The 21,190-nt window shown below is 53.8% G+C and overlaps 1 protein-coding gene across 3 annotated transcripts in view; it reads right to left on the reverse strand.

Moving 5' to 3' along the window:
• Window positions 1–50: 50 nt before the first annotated feature.
• Window positions 51–21,190, reverse strand: part of KIFC3 (kinesin family member C3) — a 25,350-nt gene continuing 4,210 nt past the window's right edge. Inside the window, exons 1-20 of one of the 3 annotated variants that reach the window (XM_072980628.2) lie at window positions 20,021–20,117; window positions 15,652–15,772; window positions 12,077–12,273; window positions 11,112–11,177; window positions 8,986–9,132; window positions 8,632–8,871; window positions 8,333–8,506; window positions 8,018–8,165; window positions 7,610–7,740; window positions 7,307–7,418; window positions 6,836–7,017; window positions 6,391–6,495; window positions 5,984–6,114; window positions 5,577–5,700; window positions 5,026–5,155; window positions 3,625–3,854; window positions 3,228–3,362; window positions 2,523–2,619; window positions 1,531–1,563; window positions 51–518 (exon numbers count right to left, since the gene is read on the reverse strand). In XM_072980628.2, coding sequence (XP_072836729.2) covers window positions 1,553–1,563; window positions 2,523–2,619; window positions 3,228–3,362; window positions 3,625–3,854; window positions 5,026–5,155; window positions 5,577–5,700; window positions 5,984–6,114; window positions 6,391–6,495; window positions 6,836–7,017; window positions 7,307–7,418; window positions 7,610–7,740; window positions 8,018–8,165; window positions 8,333–8,506; window positions 8,632–8,871; window positions 8,986–9,132; window positions 11,112–11,177; window positions 12,077–12,273; window positions 15,652–15,772; window positions 20,021–20,050 — 2,511 coding nt within the window. In that variant the 5' untranslated portion in view covers window positions 20,051–20,117 and the 3' untranslated portion in view covers window positions 51–518; window positions 1,531–1,552. Of the gene's footprint in view, window positions 519–1,530; window positions 1,564–2,522; window positions 2,620–3,227; window positions 3,363–3,624; window positions 3,855–5,025; window positions 5,156–5,576; window positions 5,701–5,983; window positions 6,115–6,390; window positions 6,496–6,835; window positions 7,018–7,306; window positions 7,419–7,609; window positions 7,741–8,017; window positions 8,166–8,332; window positions 8,507–8,631; window positions 8,872–8,985; window positions 9,133–11,111; window positions 11,178–12,076; window positions 12,274–15,651; window positions 15,773–20,020; window positions 20,118–21,190 lie in introns of those variants that run through there. The other 2 variants (XM_072980627.2, XM_078380538.1) reach the window with 2 other exon arrangements.

Here is a 21,190-nt window from a genome sequence, read left to right on the forward strand (position 1 = left end):
CGTCTGGAATTGGCTTTGTTTGTTGTGTTTAGGAAGAAGCAGACAGCTGGTAGTTGGGAGGCACCGTCGAGGTGCAAAGAAGTTTTATTCATTTTAAAATCAAAAGAAAAGGTGCAAAAGATGGGCGGAGTGTCAGGAAAAAATACAGTCTCCCATTAAAAAATATACTAAAAGTTGCCCTGTGTGAGAACAGGCAGGCGGACACCCTTCTGCGGTCCAGTTGTCGCCCCCCAACCCCCCCCCCCCGCTTGCCCACAACAGACGAGGCCACAAGGACAGGCCCGGTTTCCTCTTTCCAGGGGGGCGCCCTGACTGGAGGCCCCTTTGCCACTCGACAACAGAAAAGGTCGTTCCTCCTCCTGCACCTCCTGGAGGCTCCTCGGGATCTCCCCCAAAAATGTCCACAGGGTGGAGGAGAGACGATGCAGTCTCTTGAAAAGCACATGCAGTTTCTCAAACATTTCAAAAGCACCTGTTCCACAGGTAACTCTGTCACACAGGGATCGGCCTCAGCTTTCCTAGAAAGGGAGAAGGAGGAGGTGTTACTGCCAGGGGTTGATCAAGGCGGAGCTGTGCTTCCCCCCGCCCCCCCCCGGCAAATGATTCAGCTGCATGCAGAACCAGCACACCTCGCATGCGCTCCTTGACTCTGTCTCTGTGCAGAACGCCTTGCCAGGCAAATTAAATCTGAACTATGAAAATATAAACATCATGTCATTTCAAAACATCCACACCTGGAACGTTCTTTAGAGAATTACAAGGCAGTCCAAATTAAAAGAAGGTATCAATTGTGCTTTATAATCCACTGGAACAAAAATAAATGTGCAAAATCCACAATTGGCAATCTAGTATGAGTCGTTTCTGCACAGAAAGTTTCACAATATGGAGCAATGTCTGTATCTGGGAAATGCAATCAGAAAAGACACCCACAGCCATAAACCTACAAGAATCTTGTTGCGCGCAGGAACACTTCTGAGCCTCTTCTACCAAGGGAAACAGCCTCCATTCTGCCACAGTTCTGCTCTTGTGTTTTATTCCTATTATGCCAATCGTTGCCTATAAAGGAATTTCCTTTCTGCACATCTTGCTTTCAGCCTCATGTTTTGGATTTCATTTCTATTATTTTACTTTGCATTGCAGTTTGGCTCATTTCATGGAGTGTACAAAACTGGCCAAACCAACAGGCTACACATTTAGTGCATTCCTTGTCAAATCTTGGGTCGTGGGGTTTCAACTCAACACACTATTAGGTCCATTCAGGTCAGAGTGGTCCAAGGCGCCAGACCTCCAGACAGCTGGCAGAAAGCTCCTGACAACCATCACCACTGAAGCGTGCTTGGAAAACTAAAACAGGAAGCGCGTCCTCCAGAAGCGGAGCCATTTCCCAGAGTCTGCTCGGTGCCAAAGCCAGCCGACATGGATGTGCCGTAAAAGACTAGTGCCCGAAGAAGCTGCCCCTCTTCCCATCTGCATCCTCACCCTCCTGGGCAAAGCAGCCCTCCAGCACGCTCTGCCCTGGCCCTCACTCACCTGGAGGCAGACCGAGCGTCTCTTAATTGGAGGCTGAAATCAAACGTAACAACAGGTTTCACATTCCCCCCTCCAACCGGGCCAAAGAAAACAGACATCCTTCAAAGCAACGAAGCAAGCAAGGGGAGTCTCTCCGATGGCGGCTGCTGCCCCCACCCGGCCCTGCTGAAGACGACCAGGGGCCAAAGGGAGGCCCCCTCCTCATCCAAGCCTTCGGGACAGACGTAGGAATATGGAGCCTACCGAGTCTTGTAGTGAATGACAGAAAGAGGGCTGAAGAATCAGGGCTCTTCGTTCTAGTGCTAAAACGGCAGGAACCGTAAACCATCACACAGATGGTTCTAAGGCAACAGAGGTGAAATGAGTGCTGGGTGACATTTAACACACACACGCACCCTCATGCACCTCCTGGGACAGTCCATAACACAAAACCTCCTGCGCTCCCTTATTTACCAGGGGCAGAGAACCTGGCTTGTGTTCAGCAAGGGCCCAGAGCAGCCCAGAGGATCGTCCCCGTTTTTGGCATCCCTCACAAACAGAGCCACCCTTGCCTGCATGTCAATCAGGCACTCTGGAGATACTTTGAGAAGGCAGCGGTGGGGGAAAGAGTGCGTGGAGCTAAGCCGCCGAGCCCAGCCTCCTCCAGGACGTTGGACGCCCCCTTGATCCCCTCCCGTAACGGGGGCTCCAGTCGAACCCTTTGCCTGCGCTTCCTCATCTACTGAGCTCTTCCGGGCATGGGCCTCTCCCTCTCCCTCCCCCCAACTTGGAGCAAGTGCTGAAGGGCAGAAAGGAAGGGGCTTGAAGGTTTCGGGACTCCACAGCACGCCTCACCAAGGTCTGAATGCTCTTCCTGCACAGGCAGGCCTGGGCTCCCCCCACCCCCACCCCCCGGCTGCCCACAGACCCAGCCGCGGCAGAGTTCCTCCCGACTCAAGAGGGCCCCCCCCCAAGGAGCTGGAAAGGAAGCTGGCCTCCGCACAGATATTTACCTGACGTGTGGAGCCTTGCCCGCAGTGAATTGGACCTTGCGGTGCGAGGGGAAGACTGCGTCCGAATGCAGGGCTGCGCTGCCACCGAGGGCTCGGCCTGCAGAAAGAACAGCCGGGTGAAGTCAGGGCTAAACCAAACTGCTGCCCCAGGAGGAGCGGACCCGCCGGCTGCCAGAGGGCACGCCGGAGAGATGCACCCTGCGGCCGCAGGGACGATATCGCCCATGGATATTTTAGCTCCCTGCTCCAGGGAAGATACCCCGGGATCTTAAAAGATCTGTGAACTGGGAGGCAGGAAAGGAGAAGCTGAAACAGGCAGGGAGAGGGAGAGGAGGACAACTGGAAAGACTTGCAGGGTTTTGCTTCTGGCTAGGTCACACCTATTGTGTGCGTTGCTCCTGTCCTTTTACTTCCCAAGTTTTCTTAGAAAGTCTATCATTCTTGCCATGATTTAAGGTCGCTTGTTTTATTTGTACTTCTTAGACTTTTGCCCTCTTCTTCCAATCCAGGCACCAAAAGTCACTAAAATCCCACCGTAGATCCATAGGGCAGGGCTTTGTTTTACTTCTTTTGACTCACAAACCACATTATCGTAACTACAGTTAAAACGGCTACAGACTTGAGACAAGCCACGAGGCACCACTTTAATCACCCCTGTGACCCCACCCCCAGACCACGGGCCCGAATCCTCCCGGGTGCCCTGACCTCTAAGTGCTCCTGACTGGCCCACGAGCCGAGCTCGGCCCTCCGAGAGCCGGGGCCCAGCTCCACGGAACGAACCCTCTCGGCGAACTTGAGGGAGCAGAGGGTCTCGCTGGTATTCTTCTCGGCCGGAGAAACCTGGGAACAAAGCAGAGGGAGGCAGCGTTGGTGGCCTTGAACCCGAGGCTGGCAGAATGGGGCACAAAGATCGGGCCCCCCACTTTTCCAGGCACGACGATGGGGCCAAGATCAGGGGGAGGCTCTGCTCGGCCGCCAGAAACCGGCCCCTTTCTTTGCTCTAGATTGAAGGGTTCTTGTAATTCTGGGCAAGCACATTTCGATCCCGAGTCGTGACCGGGACCAGCCCTGACTCCGCCACCGTCCCCGAAGCAGCACCCACCTGGACCATCATGAGGGCCTTGCTGTCCCCACTGAGGGAGTCTTGGAGGAGGTAAGTGAGCTTGGAGTTACGGAAAGGCACGTGGCCCTGGCGGGAACGCAGGGCGTAGATCACGTCCCCCAGAGCCGAGAGCGATCTGTTGATGTACTGGGCCTCCCGCAGCCGGCTCCCCTCTGCGCCGGATCGCCCCACGCGCTCAGATCCGGCCAGATCCACCAGGTTTAGCTTCCCTAGAGGGCAAAAGGCCAGAGGGACTTAGCCTGTGGAGGACAAGCCCCAGCAACAAAGCCCTTGGGCTCCGGCAAGCAGCAGCTGGAGCCCTTCTGCACCCCCGCCTCCCGGAGCCCATCAAAAGCTCAAGGAGGCTCTTTCTGCAACCATCAAGACCCCCACCCCCACCCCCCGGCCCAGGGGCCAGGATGGCAGGCTTGCCAAGACGTCCGTGGCACCCTCGCTCGCATCTGAGGCCAGCTTTTATAAGAGTGGGCCGCCAGGGTTCCCGAGGGCCAAGTCTGCACGCCACGGTGCCAGCCACGCTCGTGTGCAATCCCTCACCAAGCCATTCTAAGCTATGCTGTACAGCATCCCCATTTTCTCCTTTTATTTTTAATAAATCACTTCCCCTGTTTCTCAAAACACCACTTCAAAAACTCAAGAACAAGTTCTATTTTGACACATCATTAGAATCGTTAAGGACAGCTGCTTCTCGGACTCTTCCCAAAGAGCCCTCTGTGGCACCCTCCCAAAGACAAGCGGCTCTTAAGGTGGAAGAACAGCTGGGGGGGGGGAGGGTGTTGTCTCCCTTGGGGCTGTCCGGGTAAAGGAGCAAACGCAGAGAGAAAACCAGGAGCGGAGGCCACCAGGGATTGGACCACAAGACCAGGAATCCCCTTGCAAACAGAGCAGGGGACAGCGCTGTATGAGAGAACCAGCACCCGCCCCAGAGTGTCACGAAAGGGCCGGGAAGAAGCCGATCCATCGGAGGAAGTGGGATATTCCCGGGACTGCCTGCACCGCCAGCTGCTCGCTCAAACCAGGGTGTGTCCCGCACAATCACAGGGATGTGGACGGGAGGATCTCCCCCACCCCCAGGAAGGGGCCTGTCTTCCCCGGGTGCGCCTCCAGAATGGCGGCGTTACTGCCACATCCCATCAACCTGGAATTAGCTGTGCGATTTGTGTCCTTGTGGCATACAGGGAATCCAGCAAGTTTAGAAAATAGGTGGAAACACGTTGAGGTTCTTTTCCCTTAACTCTGACATCCGTCTTTGTTATTCACTTGCCCTCTGTCTCATCTTTTGAAATAAACCTTAAAAAATAATCGCAATGACTCGGTTTAGAAGTCCGGGTTTCCCTCCGGTTGACAGCCGCCCCCTTTTTCTCTCGCCTGGGAGACCCCCACCTGTGGTTCGGATCCCTGTGCTGTAATCAACTCCCCTCACGGTAATGATCAGGAGGGCGTGTGATCGGGAGCTGTGCTCATTCAGGTAGGTGCATTCGGTCGCTCGGTTGACGTGACCAAATTCAAACACCTGGAAGAAAGGCAGAAAACCAGGTTCATTCCCACACCCTTGTTTTCAGCAGCCAGCTCTTTCGAAAGGGTCTGAGCAGCACTCCTCCAAACGCCCGGCAATCGGTCATCAGCACAAACGAGGGGCTGATGAGGCGACGTTTTGAAATTAAGTGAAAGACCAAAATATGGCTGAAACCCCAAGAAGAGGAAGGAGTGGGGAAACACACCGGCAGCCACTACAGTAAAATCTGGTGACCTTTTTCAGACAGTCAGCACACACCCGCGCGGATGCAACGTCTGGTGATTCTGGTGAAATTTCAAACTGGTGGAGTAATTCCTTCTGCAAGGGGCTTCGGAAGCTCCTTCGTGGGAACGAGTCTCAGCAGAACTCGGACGGGGTTTTTCGTCTGCTATCGGAGTGAATGCCTCTCCCTTCTCACCTTGTTGATGTCCTCCACGCAGTGCACGGGGAACTCCGTGAGGCCTGGCACGTAGAGCTGCCCGCTGCCATCCGGGCACAGCTTAATCTCCAGCTTCTCCTGGGGTCCCTTTCCAAGCAGGTCCCTGGAAGAGAGACAGCCAAGCAAGCCATCAGCCTATTTCAGCAAAGGAATGCCTGGCAACTGTGTGGCTCAGAGGGGTGCCCCCGAGCCTGCGCAGACCGCGGGAGCCAGGAGGAGGCGGGACCCCCCGGGAGGCTCATCCGGATCTCCTCCTGTCCCACGTTACGGAAGTAGCCCAGGACGGCTCCTGTGGCGGGAAACTGTGGCTGCTACTGCCGAAGTTGCTTCCTGGGATGTCCGGAGCACTACATGCTTAAGGGGCACCTGGTCTCTCTCGCTGTTACCTGAGAGCTTCGTTGTAGATCTCGGCCACACTGACAGTGATTTTATAATCCCAATCCGAGGCTTTTGCCTGCACTTCCGAGAAGAGGAGCCGCAGAGCCCGCTGGTTGATCCCTGGATTTTCAAGAGTGCCCTGCGCAGGAGGGGGAGAAGGAAGAAGAAGAAAAGGAGAGAAAGGCAGAAATGTTTCTTTCCTGCACAAACATCTGCAGAAAAACTTGGGACAGAACATTCAGGGGAGGGGCCGATGGGAGGCAACCCAGCAGAGCTCAAGGAAGAGGCCTCCCCGCTACTGGCTAGCCAGCCCTGGCGTTTTGCACCAGCGGAAACCCACCCAGCTAATCCTCCAGGCCGGAATGGATCTGGGCTCCGGGACCTGAGCAGACCAAGCCAAAGATCCCAGGCTCACCTCCATTGTGTAGGTCTTCCCAGCGCCTGTCTGTCCATAGGCAAAAATGCACACGTTGTAGCCGTCGATGCAGGACGTGACCAAGGCTTGCACTTCCTGGAAAACCTTTGGCAAAAAAAGAGTTCGCTTTAAGGTGTCACCCGAGGAATTTCAGCGTTGGCAAAACAGGCTCCTCGGGAGGTTCTGGTGAGTCTGAGCCTCTGAGCGGAACAGATCAGAGGCGCTTTGCAAAAAGACTGAAGAGGAAAAGGGGACGGGCCACCTTGTCCTCCCGGATGGATGGACGGACGGACGAGACGGCCACCCCTGGACACAAGTTTCCAGTGGGAAGGGAGATTGTTTGTCTCCCAGCTGCCCCCCCACCCCACCCCGCACATGCATTCCCCCAGGGAGGCCTTTCTGCTGCTGAAACCCAGCAACCGGATGCGGCAGTGGCCGAACTCACGTCTTCCTGGGTTGCTTCCGGAGGGAAGACCTTGTCCAGCTCAAAAGAGATCAGCTTGCCTTTGTGCATCAGGTGGAGGATGCCGTCGTCGTCGGGGTCAAAGGTCACGGCGTTAGCCGCTTCCGGCCCTGCGCCGTCCTCTTTGCAGATGGGCCGAACGCGGCCAAAGACGCGTATGTTTCCTTTAACAAGAAGGGATCGGAGCTGATCAAGCTGAGAAGGAGCAGGCGGTTCCTTCGGTCCCGACCCCTCGGAGGCGAGGCAGAGGGCTGGACCCCTGCCAGCCTCGCAATGGGACGCCAGCCGCCGCCTGCGAGGGACGTAAAGAGGCTCCTCCGGACCCGAGGCCTCCCCTCCCTGTTGGCTCCCTCGGGGCAGTGGAGACTCCCCTGGGGTTCAGCTCGAGGGCCAGGAACACAGAGGGGCCAGCAGGTGCCGCCTCCAAGGGGCGCCCCAGAGACACACACCGACCTTTCAACCGCACCAGTTCATTGTGACACTTCTTCCGCAGCTGCAGTTCTCGGCGGTACTTCCGGAGGAGCTCCTGGTTGGTGCCGTTCACCTCCTCGATGGCCTGTCCGATCTTTGAGAGGGAATGAAAAAAAAACCAAGAGGGGGGAGCTGAGCAGCGAGGAATCTCTCTCACACACACATGCACAAGCACACCCTCACGGTGCTGGATCCCCCACTAACCCACGACAGAAAAAGGAACGCCCTGGTGGCTTAAATGGTGGGGTGCGGACCCCAGGGGAGACGCGCCGCCGTTCGGCTGACCTCGGCCTTCGCCGCCTGCAGGGCTTCCTGGAGGAGAACCGGAAAGTCCCGGACCTGCCGCTTCAGGCTGTAGTAGTCGTTGGTGAGGGTCCGGAGAGCCGGCTGGAGGGTCAGGAGGTTGGCCCGCACACCTGCGGAGAAGCACCGAGGGGCATCCTGAGGAGACGCCACAGACCCCGGGATGGGGGGCAAGAAAGCTCACACCTTCTCATGATGACTAACCCTTTCCTCTTCCCTTTTGGGAAAGTGTGCAGTGGGCCATGCAAGGGTCCAGGAGCAGGAAACCGGTCCCTGGGCCCACCAAAGTGGTCTGCTCCTTCCACCCCACCCCGGAGTGGAAAGCTGCCTCCTTGGAGAGAGGTGCTCAGGCTTTTCAGAGAAACCTTTCACCAGCCGGATGCTCGTTACCTGCCAGATTCTCGTGGACAGCCTTCATTTCGACTTGGGCTCGAGAAAACGCTTCTTCGATCGCCTGGTTCTTGTCTTCCTCCATGTTCTGCATCTCCTCCAGCATCTGCTCGTGGGCCCTTTCTAGCTCCGACTCGTACAGCCTCACCTAGAATAAGAGCCCAAATAACCCCGGCTCAAGGAGGCGAGGAGGGCTCCCCCGAAAGATGCTCCTTCCCCCAAGAAGAGGCATCCCAGACAAAGCGCCTTCACCGGCGACGTCCGGACCGCCTGCTCTCCGCTTCTCCTTTTGTGGAATGGAAGGGGGGAACCTACCTGGGCACGCAGTTGAGTGGCCACCTTCTGGGAGTTCTGCAGCTGCTCCTCCATCTCCTTCAGCACCTGCCGCTGCATGCCCACTTGGTCCTGCAAGTACTGGTTCCGGGACTGGGCTTCGCAGAGGGCCTGCTTGGTCTTGGAGGACTCCACTTCCACCGTCCTGACGACGTACTGCGGGGGGGGGAGAGATGGGAAGATGGCAGGTAGGCAGGCAGGTGTGGGGACGAGGATTCAGTGCCCAGCGGTCCCCACAGGGAAGGGCTGCCCACCCTGCCAAGAATCCCTCCCTTCCTCACCTTGACCTGCTGAGGCTGGGCTTTGAGGCTGGCGATGGTCTCCTGGCTGTCCCTCAGCCTCCGGCTCAGCCGTTCCTCCTCCTCGGCCTTCTCGGCCAGCGAGTCCTTCAGCCGAAGCTCCACCTCCGCCAAGCGGTTGGTCTTCTGCTCCACCTCGAGGTCCCGCTCCGACAGGCGCCCTTTCACCTCTTCGGCCTCTCGCTTGAGTTGCGCCAGCTTTTCTTGCAGCTTCGCGTTCTCCTGAGCGGGAAGGGCACCGTTTGGCATGTGAGGAGCCCAGCCGTGTTGGCACAGCCGGATGCCGGGTACACACACACCCCACCTCCCCCCAGCAGAAAGAGGCTGCCCTTTTACCTCCTGGTGCTCACAGTCGACCCCACACTTCCCCGCTTGCTGCTTCTTGAGCTCCTGCAGCTGCGCCTCGCACAGCTTCACCTCTCGCTTCAGGCGCACATTTTCCGCCACCAGCAGGTCCCGGTGCTTCTCCAGGTCTGTGTCGCCCTGAGGAGAGCAGGCGAGGAGGAGGAAGAGGACGGGGGACTCTTTTAACTCCGGTAAAATCATCGGAAAAGCAGGGACATTTTGCAATGCAGGGGGGAAAAGCAGTCTTGGGAAAGGGGAGGATCTCTGTGTTAGCAGAGTCCACTTGCTTATCAATCAATCAATCAATCAACCAACCAACCAACCAACCAACCAACCAACCAATCAATCAATCAATCACATGGCTATACACTCTTCCTCTAAAAAACCAGCTACAGTAAAAGTGTGTGTGTGTTTGGGGGGGTGTTCTTTCCTGGCGTTTTAGATGTGACTGGACTGCAGCCCCCCTTAGCCATGACTCTTGGACATGCTGGTGTGGATGATGGGAGTTAAGAGCCTAAAGACTTCTGGAGACCCACCAATTGCCCGTCTCTAAACAGAGTAACACCACAAGGGATGCCCTGCGCTTTCGTAATTTACACCCATAAACCACGAGCCTGCTTTCACGGACAAAGCGAGAGCCACAGCTACGCCTGAGGAGAGATGCCACGCACATTCCGCTGGGATCTGACCGGTCTGAGCGCGGAGCATGCCTATCAATATATGTAGGGGACACTTTAATCTGAATGAAACAACAGGGTGTCTCAATTCCATGGGATCAACAGGGACGTAAACCTAGAGGTCATTCAATGCATTCGGCTCCACGGATTGACGCTATTACTTGAGCCTAATTAAAATCAACTCCTTTCTTTAATGAGCCAAGTCTTTATTTTCTGTCAGGGTGTGGTCAAATTAGTACGTTAATTATGGAGTGCCGCTGACACTCAAGACAAATAATGCTCAGACACAGGAGATGCCATCACACTATCTTCCGAAGACATCGTGGGAGTCAACCCATAAATCCAGGCGGCCCTTGCTTTGGACGAAAAGTTCCAGTGAAGCGCTCAGAGCTCCCTCAAAAATTGAAGACGGATGCTTTGTAATAAATTAGCCCTGATGACACAAGACCTCGTGCCAATGCATACGCTGGGGTGTGTCAGTAATTAAGGACGGTTTCCCTTCATCCACCCCCAGGAGAACTGGAACACCCTTCCAATTCATGTGAGTGCCTCTATATACTGAAATGCAGGACAATGCTTTTGTCCTACAGCAATAAACCTATTTCAACATGAGCTGGTTAGCAGGAGACTTATTTCAGTAGCCACTCCGTTCCCTGTACGTATTTTTCAACGTAGGGGTTCCTCCTGCTTCTGCCCCCTCCTATTCCCAACCCTTTCTCTGCTGTTCAGAAGATTCCCAAGGTCCCCCTTCTTCCATCAGGGGTTTCAAAAGGGACTGGGCCACATCCTGTCCTGAGCTTTGGACTCAAGCCTTGCACTCTTCCTCCTCTTCCGTCTCAGGAAAAGACAGCCGGGCAAACAGAAGAGAACCGATGAAGACTCCCAGCCAAGGAGCCCATGGGGGAGGCAGGTGGGAGGAGGGCGGCCAGCCCTTTGCAGGGCTCAAGAAGGTCAAGATAGGTGATGTTCACAGACCCACAGATCTGGAGAGGTCCCCGAAGGTCATCTAGTCCAGCCCCCCTCTCTGTGCAAGACCTGCCATCGGTGGAACTCAATATGCTGCTACAGCACCTCTGCCATTTTCACTGAATGCCAATGCGCTGGACCAGCCAGGTGTGTGTGCCAGAGAGAGATGCCTTCCCTTTCAAGGTGCAACTTCATATGTAAGTGTATGTTTCGTAATTGAAAACGTCTTAGCACCAGCCCCTAATTATGGCTTAAAAGTGCAAGACTGTTAATTTACAATTTAATTGTGCGTGCGCACCCCCAGGAAGGATCCCAATGATCAGTCTTCTGTCCCAGCCTTGAATTCAACTGAAATGATTTCTGTTTACAGCGGCAGCCTCTGCCAGGACGAAGCTGGTTAGGAGCTTGTTTTCACGCTGCCTCACATGGTTTCCTCAAATGTGGCAGATTTTATGCTACGAAAACAGAACTCACCAGCACAGTATGAAGCCGGTTCATTTCCTGCGCTTGCTCCAGGAGTTTACCCTTCAGACTTTCTGTCTGCCGAAACAGAAAGGAAGATTAAATGTAGCTTCTTAACTGGAAGACCAACGGGGATGTACCTGACAAAAGAGCATTCTCTCATCCTGAAATAAAAATCATGCGCCATTACTTTCAGGGGAAAGTCTGGTAGAAAAATGGTGGAAAAAGCTCTGTCGGACACTCTGGAAATCCAAGGCAGAGAATACCAAAGGAAAGTAAGTGTTTATCATCATCCTCACATTTATAACTGAAGCAACCATCATGGTGGCTGCCCTGCTTCAGGAGGGTGGTGGGAGACACCACCGCCACCCCCAGGCTGGAGGCTCGGATTCTGTGCACCAGAAACTGGGCCGAGAGTCTTCTAATACGACAGTGAGGCCGGTTTTCTTCCACTCTCTGCCTGTCCCAGGGTGGCGTCTGGGCAGGGGGTGGTAATCTGGGAGGCCCCTTCGTGTCCTGCAACTCCGAACATATTTTAAAGGGCCTTTTTCTCTTGCAGAGAATGCTTTGGCCTCCCTTGCAGGCTTTGGTCCCTCTCGGACGTTCTGTTGTGGCTCCCCTCCCTCCCTCCTTCCCTCTCTGTGCCCCTTTTCAGGCCACTTGCACAAAAGCAGGCTCATGAGGAACAAGAAATGGCGATTCAAGCCAGCGAAGGAGGCACGCAGTACCTGAGGGCGGGGGGGAGCAGGTGGGGATAGAATGACTCAGAAGGCAGCTGCTCCATCCAGGAGAAGGAGATGCTGCTGTTGCAAAGGTCCCTCCGGACGGGTGAGGAGGCTCAGCAGGGATGCCCCGGGGCCTCCCTGGAACAAGGGGCAGCAGCATGCATTCATTGGGACGCCACCCAGAACGACTGCTTGTTGACCCTTTTCTCTGGTTCCACTGCCGGGAGAGTCAGCACTGGGGGGGGGGGATACCTGGTTCTGAAGCTGCGTCGCCTGAGTGCCTTGGCCGCTCTCTTGCACGGACAGCTTCTCCTGCATCCGAAACAGCTCCTGCTGCAGCTGCAGCTTCTCCTCCTGCAGCTGGGCCAGAGATTCCACCAGCGTCTGAACCATGGGAAGCTGGTGGGCGCCTGGCAGGCTGGGACGCTTCCCACCATAGAGTCTTCCCCCTGCAACAGAACAGGGCACTCTTAGATCAAGCAAGCCAGGCGGCAGGGGTGGGGCGGGCATGTCCGTGGCTGGATGAGAAGAGCAGCAGGGTTGTGGTGTGAAGCAGCCACATTACACCATGGAGGGCTGTCAAGAGCGCACACTTGAAGCATGGACCCCTGAAGGGCCGAGGCAGGAGGAAACGCAGCAGCCAAGCCCCCGGATTCAGCCATCCTGGGAAGCGGACTTTTTGAGCAAAACTCTTTAAGAAAGCCCAACACGAGCCTCTCTGACTTTCTGAACTGCTGCAATGGAAGAACCATCACACGGCACATGAGATGTTTACACTGAGAGGCTGCCAGAGATGAAGCCCAATCATGGCTGACATGTATATTTTCCAAAGATACAACAGAGCCAGAGTATCGTTTGCTATTAACAGGAGCTGTTCCGATGTGCACTGGAGCTCATTGGTTTTCCACCCTTCCCTGAAATGTCTTCCTCAGCTCTCCATCTCCTTTCCCACAGCCTCTGTCCAAACCTGCTGCCTCCTTTGCTGAACATCGATTTCCAAAAATTTAGGGCTATGTGTTTTTTTTGGGGGGGGGTAGGTTGTTCACTGCTTTGAGACCTTGTAGCTGGTCCTAATAAAAGGGACCTCCCTTTTTCCGGACTTGGATTTCCCCCAATGCACAGCCTATCTCCAATCTGCACCTACACCGATTAGCATCTTGGAGGCCCATTGAGGGTAACAAATTCGTTTGCCCAAGGACACGGAGGGCTCTGATTTTCTGGAAGAGCCCCGCGGAGCTCTCTTCCAGGCAGAGCAACGGAATGTGTTGTCTCAGAGGGATGATGGCAAAACCACACAGAGGGATGGAAAGCGCCACATCACCACCTGCGGTGCAAAACGCTCCGAGGACGGAGTTTGTTTGGCCAGTGGGGGATGCACAGGAGGACCACACCGAGTACGGAGGAGAATGCATAAATACCCCGCTGCCTCCGGGCTCCAGGTGGGGCAGCTCTTCACCCAGACCGTTCCACATTCCTGTCGCCACCAGCAAGGAAGAAGAACACACAGACAGAACCCATGACTTGGTGACGTGAAAAGGCCCCAGGGAACAGGCGGGGCAGGGCGGCGGGGAGGGTACAGTCTGAAATAAGCCATCCCTCCCCAACCCCAACCCCTGCCCCATAACCAGTATTCGGAATGCCATTTTTCAAATGGCAGTTGCTGCCTTTATCCTTCCTCCCTTTCTTCCATCCTCCCAACCGTGTTGTCCTAAGTCTTGCTCCAAACCCAAACATATGGGTTGCGTTGTGCGTTACTCACAGCAGTTACGACAGCCGGGAGAATATAGGGAAACATTCTACTGCTCAGAAACCACAAAAAGTCCCAGTAAGCTGATCTGGGTTTTTTGTTTGTTTGTTTTGTTTGTTTGTTTTGCAGTCCACTTTCTCCCATATTGTAGCTTCTGCTTCTTTCCTAGTTTTTGTATCCGAGCATGGGTGAGTGCACAAAAATCCATAATTTGGTTTTTTTAACCAATCCTGATACAGCAAGCTCTTCTAGAATAAGTTGCTGACTGGTGGTCTTTTCTCGGCACTGCTCGTTCTTATGTGGGATCGTGTCCTGCACTTCTGGGGGCCTCAACATCTCCTTTGCTTGGTGCAGTCAATTGAGAAACAGCCTATGTTTTATGTACACTGGATGCCCCAGTGACGTCTCAACAAAAGTTTTAAGTTGGCCAGTTGCTGCTGCTAATATAAACATAAGAGCAGGTTGTGTCCAGGAATAGCTTTTGGGGAAGAGGTTACTCACATTAATTGTGCACTGGAGCAAAGATTTGAATTTTGTAGCTGTAGAATTTATATTCAGCCACCTACGCATTCCTTGGAAATTAACCAACGGCAAAAAGACATGAATCTTCTGCCTCCTTGTGCTGGCTAAGCAGTTGGTATTAGAACGCCGCGAAGGACAAGCGCCAGCCTGCTCTTATACCAACGAGATCCTTTGCCCGTTTTTGTGTTCCCAACCTTTTTGTCCGTCTTCTTAGGTTTTCCCCGTTTTGTTTCATATAATTTAAATATCACAACAAGTGGATAATACAGCAATCCCATTATAACACAGCTTTCCAGAGCAAAACCAGGGTCAACAACCTCCTGGTCACCCTTACACATCACCCAACCTTAGTAGGAACTAATTACCAGCCAATTACTACTTCAGAAGATCACACTCATGTACTTTGAATAAAGACAATAAAGCGAGGACAAGGGGCCGTGACAAACACAAAACTGCAAGCCTAGGAGGCCCCTTTCAAATGGTCTTTTCCCACACAGCCTCAGGGTCTGGAGGCTAGAAGCCATCTCAGTTCGGTCCATTCAGCTGACGCTTTTGGATAAACATATCATAATCTTAGAACGGCAGAGCTGGAAGAGACCTTACAGATCGCTGAGTCCTGCCCTTGCCAAGAAGGCCGAGTGGGGGAATCGAACTCCCAGCCTCTCTGCCTCTGCCACCTGAGGCCTCCACCACTGAGCTGTCCAGCCAGCACATCCTCCATGGGCTTGGCTTTCAGACAGGGAGCGACCCCAGTCTTCACCTGCCATGAACAAGACCGGTTTTCGCCACATCATGTACAGGGTCAGGGTCTTCTTGAACCCAAGCCTCCCACTTCTACATCCACCTGGCTGGGGGGCAGAATCCCCTTCCTCCTAGGGTTTTGCCCCTGCCGGTTCTGTCCCTAGCGCTTCCCCCCCCCGCCCCCGGAGTCCCCACCTTCTTCTTGTCTTGCTTTTAAGATCGCCTCCTTCTCCGCACCGGCCCTGGTGTTCTTGCACTGAGTCACTGGGTTGCGAGGACCCGGAGAGGGAATTGCGGAAGCCTTCCCAAACAGGGCATCTCTTGGAGCGCCTCCCCTCTCCTCTCCCCTCCCCTCTGATGTGCCTGGACAAGCTCTGGCAATTCAGGCTTTGAAAACCTGAGCTAAGAAGAAGCAGAAGCAGGCAGCGCTCCCTCACTCTCCCTGCATGGCAAGCGGGAGGGGGAGGAAGCCACGTGTGACCAACATCCACAGGATGGCTGCTTGAGTTGGGTTTTGCTTTTTTGGTTTTTTTAATGGATCGTGGTCAGCTTGCTGCTTTGAATGTGGTTTTGGTGTTGCTTTTTTTTTGGTATTGTGACAAAATCCAGGACAGGGGGTAGCCAACCCCCCCACCCAAGTGGCAGGGAGAAGTGCTCTCCCCGCCCCAGACCCAAAGCCATCTCTGGCTAAAAGATCTGGCCTTGCCAAAGACGAACAGCCAGCCTCGTCCCCGAGCCAACCCTCTTCCTGATGCATTCGGGTTTTCCAGTGTGTCGCCCAGATCTCAAGAGACACAGGGGAGGGGGGGGGCTGTACCTGCGTTCTCCATGGTCCTGCTGTCAGCGTCCGGCTCCAGGATGTCGCCGTTGAAGGCAGCTGCCAGCCCAGGCCTCTCCTTTGTCCTCGTCTCTTCCTTGGGCTCCTCCGCCTGTAGAGCCTGCAGGGGAGACAGAAGCTCTGAGTTCAAGCCTTCCGCCTCCTGCACGGGCCAGTTTGGCCACAGCGAGAAGGAACACCTGAGAAGGTCTGCTCCCACCCACCACCACCCCGGCCGTGGGCGGAAGTTTCTCCTCCTCCTGGAGCCCTCGATGGCTCAGAAAAGATCTTCGCCGGCGGGGGGGAGCGATCCAAGGGACGGCTGTTTTTCCAACTGTACAAAGCAGGCAGACATGTCTCTCTGTGCCGGCCACCCTATGCGCCACAGAGGTACAGCCGGCCCTCCACCACACAAGCAGATTCCTAGATACCAACCCAGAGGAGGCCGTCTGCATCCCCCCTGCAAAAGACGCACCGGACCTCTCGACTCTTTTAAGGAGCCATGCTGTCATCATGCCGCAGAGCACAGGGGGTGTGTGTGTGGCATGCTGGCCAACTCTCTGTGCACAGTTATTGAGCATGACCAGGCTGCTGTATGGAAACCCAGAGGGCTCCAGGCTTGGGAAATACCGCAGCCCCCCCCTCCCCAATCTTCCTCTCCACCCCTCCCGAAAGCAACCCCTCCCCACCCTTAAGCGCTTTTGCACCACGTGACTCAAACCTCTCGTGAGTAGGAAGGGCTCGGAAAACGGAAGGCGCTGGCCTTCTGGAGATGGAGGTCTGGTGACCCGACCCGACCCGACCGTTCCCTTCACGGGGCGGACAAAGGACACCCCTGCCCAGGCTGATCGATCCCACGCCAATAACGGGAGGACAGACTGTGCCAGCCCTCTCTCTCTTTGCCCGCTGCTGGCCCTTTCCAGACAGAGACGGATCATGAGTCTTGCGGCGGCTGGGGGTTGGCACCGAGCAGCCGCCTCGCTCACAGGGCCGCCTTTGTGGGTCGGAGGAGAAGCGGGCGGCCACCCCTCGGACAGGCGAAGGCGAGCAGAACCGCTTCCGGCCAGCCCGGGGTCTCCCTGCTTCCTCCAGGACCGTGGTGGAGAACGCCCAGCCACTCTTGGGGGGCTCTCCCCACCATACTGGGGTTTTTCAAGCCTACTGAAAGGCGACCCCCTGCGACCCCCCCCCCCCCGGCCAGCATGGCGCCTGCAAACCGCTCCCTACTCTGGCCGGCTACAAGGCAGCAACCCGGGACAGTCAAACACAAACGCCAGTGGGAAACGTTGCTTGCGTTGATTGCTCTCTGCGTGATTTGCCTTCCTCAGCTCAGGGAGAACCACAGGGTCGCCCTTTTCCTCCTTCTCCTCTATGGGGTGTGTGTATGTGTGTGTGCGTGTGTCTGAATGCACAATAAGGCCTCACTCGGAGGGGCCAGAGCAAAAGGGACGACTACGTTTTCCACTTCCGTGGATTCTTTGGGCCTTTCTGGGGACTTGCTTGCAACGCGATCACAAAAGCTTGCCCTGCTCGGCCCCGGGGCCTGATCCACACCAGTCGGGGGACCTTCTTTTCCTGGCAGGGTCAGGGTCTACGGCCATGCCTGGGGGGGGGGACACACCAGGAGGTGGATGGGGTGGGAGACCCTCACTGGAGCCTCACTCAGGAGTTCCATGTTTGCAGGGGGTTTTTTTGGTTGCTGGCAAAACAAGGATCCTTGTGCAGGGGGGGGAGAGGAGGGGGTCGTGTGGCAAAACACAGCCCAACAATCTTCTGCTTGGAAGGGGGCCGGGGGGGGGTTCAAAACTAAGGAGAGAGGCATGAAATCAGATGTTAAAAGCTGCCGCTCCTGCATACGCCTTAATTCTTTTCTTTCAGAAATAGATGACTAGCACAGTTATTTTATTTTTTTAAATCCAGCTAGTAGTGAGGAGAACTCTCGGTTTCAAAGCCACAATTGAAATAGGCAAGCCGGTTATGTTCCCCGACACACAGCGCCGCCGGCCTGCTGGCTCTTGAGGACAGAACGTAGCATTTACTCTATGCTTAAATTGGCCGTTTAAGCCAGACTTTGTGCCTTGCCTTGGGCTTTTTTAGAAATACTTAACAATTAGGTCCTTTCTCTTCAGGAGGCCTGGGTGGGGCTTTTAAGCGGATGGCAGTTTGTGCCTGACCCCTCTGACTGTGTTTTTCATAATGCTTTTGTTTACCATCTTCTTTTTTCCTGTTTGATCCTTTTTTCGGTATTTGTGTACTTACTAAAGGCGGGATAAAAATATTTTAAATAAATAAACGAACAAAATAAATCACGGAAGAAGCCTTTCCGCCAGGCTCTTCTAAATGACAAGGAAAGTCATTCCCTGAAGGATCTGGGAAGGAAAAGGCCTTTTTCCCCCAAGACAGAAGGCACACAACACCTTCTTTCGAGGCTCACTGGAAATACATCATCCTCACCTTTACAGCTAGATTTCCAAACGAAGATGGTCACCAAAGAAGAGGGATGAACAGCCACAGAATGGCAGCCCCCCCCCCAAAAAGGGTCCCTTTCTACACTCACTGAGGAGAAAATCACACCTGTTCTTTAATGCCGCACAAAATCATTTCTTCCCCCCCAAGTGCCCCCCTGAAACCAACCTCCAAGCCCCCTTCCCCACCTCATTCTGGTCCCGTGCCAACACCTTCCTGAACTTTGTAAATCCTGCCAGCCCAAAATAGTCCGGCTCAGTAGGAGACGAGCAAGATTCCCATTGAAATTCAAGACCCAGGCATCTCCCATAAACTGGGGCAGTGGGGTGGGGGGTGAGTGGGTGGAATTGGGGTGGGGGGGGAGAGAGAAAGAGAGAGAGAGCGAGAAGGAGAGGCAGTCTGCTTTTTGTTCCCCTGCTCCGCTGAGCTAGCAGGGGCGAGCCCGGCCCTCTGACAAGGCTTGGAAACCATGTGGTTTCCATGCTCAAAACCATGCGCCTTCACAGAAGCACAACTCAAAATTTCTCTCCTGGAAAGAAAGATCTGCGTCGCCCGAAACCCTGGCCTCCAGTTCTCCTTTGCTGAATAAACTCCAACACAACACCGAGCCGTTATCGCTTCATGAAGAAATCCGCAGCCTTGCGGTCTACTGCCACGAAGACCAGCTGTCCCCTATCTGCCCGACTGACCGACCGACCGCCGCTCATCAGCCCCCTCAGGGGGCCTGGCACGCTTCACAAATCCATGGCCACCCAGTCTACGGAAGGGCCGCCAGCCTGTTTCAGAAGGCTTTCCCCCACTTTACGGCCAAAGAATCAAAATGGGGGGTGGCGGGGGAGAAACCGTCTGCAGACAGAGGAATTCCCACTCGCGCCTCCAAAGCACAAATCCAAGGCATGAGCTCTTTAAACGCCACATTTGAGTCACGACAAGACTTGGAATTCAAAAGTACTCTAAAACTTTGAGCATAGGCCTAAATGAAAACATTTTCTTTTCAAAGGAAGGATTAACGTGGCAGGTGGGTTTCGGCACCACAATTACTCAGAGAAGAGGCAAGAGACAGGAACGAGAGCCTTCCTTTTGCAAGGCAGTTGCTAAGAGAAATTAGGCAGATTGCCCGTTGACTTAATGCTGATCACAGGTTTAAAATAATGATGAATATCCTGATGATAATTTGATCTGCAAACCACAAAAGGGATTACTTCTGTCATCTTCTTAATCATAACTGACATCAGACAATCAATTTGTAGAGCAAAAAACGACAGCTTTTCAAGAGCAGATGCCCCGTTTAAAAACAGACTCATTTCGAAGCATGCCAATATTTCTTTCGCCTGCTTTTCTAAGACTGGCTAAAACCCAGTAGAAAGTCACAGCTAGCGGAGGCCCACTGAATCCACAGAACTCACACAGGGGTTGGCTCACCAAATTCCCACTGATTCGATGGGCCTACTCTAGTTGTAACTTACGACCAGGTCTTGACCGTGGTCATAACTTCCCAGAGTAGATAATCCGATGGATCCTTCAAGGCCTGGATGACCCAAACGGCTGTTGTGTAGATGTGTGGGCTTTTTTTTCCCCTTGGGTAAAATAAATATACTTTTTTCTTTTTACCATCTATTATAGGATGCTCAGGATGAACTAAAGGGGTGCCTGGACCCCCCCCCCAGGGAACTCATGGGTCTCATATCCTCCCCACTTCTTTTCCAGGTGTACAGAAAAAGAAGAAATGAATCGCTCTTCCATAAAAAGCATTTCAGCAGAAACTTGGCTGAAGAGAACACGCTGAGCCGAACTGGAAGAAATATCTCTCTCTCTCTCTCCCTCCCCCATATTGCAATCCATCAGCTAATCAGTGTCATTTGGATGACATAATAATTCATCAGTCGCCAAGAATGTTGCTCACCTGTGGCTTCTCTTTCCATTTGCATACCATGCGTAGCCGGTGCAGGAAGGGCTCAGGGTTACGTCACAGGACTTCTACGTAAGGGCTGGAATCTTGCAATGCCTACATGGGTGTGTGACATTTTGCACTTGTTAATTCCCCTGGAAGGAATGAAATGGGAGGGCGCAAAAGCCGTCTCTAGAGATATTAAGGTCCTCCCAGAGTCTCTGGTCTGGATATTGGCTGAACAGGCACAAATTGGAGCTGGAAGTGGGAATGACAAAGACATCTTGTCCCACCCTAATTGTTTTCCAATTTGCACTTTAAGGAGATCTTTAGAGAAACAGTTGCTGTCAAATGACAAGGGTGGGGTTATCAACAGCCTCCAAGAGGTCTACAACACAGCGTTGCCAGGTGAGAATTCAGAGGGTCTGCAAAGGTCATCGGATAAAGGCTGTGAAATAAGGAACCCACTTGGTCTAAAATGAATGTTCTGAAAACCACGCTCCTAGTCATCAAGGAGGAACGAGCGGCCCGAGCAACTCAAGTAACGATCCAAAATGCAAGTGATTAATGTAAATATTTTGGGATCTCTTTCAGTAAACTGTTGGCACATGGTCACGGAATAAAGCTCAGCAGAGAGATGATGTGGAAATGTTTCTTCCAGACAGAAAACAGAACGTGCAACAGAAACTTAAAACTGGCTTTGAGAAAGGCGCATTGCCCAGTGTGACGAAATTCACAGTTGCTTCGTCCTGCATGGAACTGCGGCCCTTAATGCACTTTTTGACAGAAAAGCCTGAAGCGTTTGAAATATGGATCTATGATAGGATACTCACGATTGCCTGAAGCAAGGCAGTGGCCAGCGAAGGTGAATGAATAAATACCCAAAGAATCATAAACACATAAAACGTAGACAGCTAGAGTAGTTTGGTTCCATGAGAAACACAGGATTGTTACAGCTGATCATTCATGGTAAAATATATTGGAGAGGAATGGAAAAAGGAAGAAACTTCTCTAGAGACAACACAATGGCCTCCTTTAGAGCAGCTGCATGCAAGCACAGAATAGCCAAGACGATTGACAGCCCCTGATGGGAAAGGAGGGAGAAGAAGAAAGCGACTATAAGACATATTATGTCAGATTAGGTATACAGTACACAGGAAAATCACATATGCCGGGGGGGGGGAG

Source organism: Pogona vitticeps, chromosome 10, assembly GCF_051106095.1.
Source record: "Pogona vitticeps strain Pit_001003342236 chromosome 10, PviZW2.1, whole genome shotgun sequence".
Taxonomy (NCBI): Eukaryota; Metazoa; Chordata; class Lepidosauria; order Squamata; family Agamidae; genus Pogona; species Pogona vitticeps.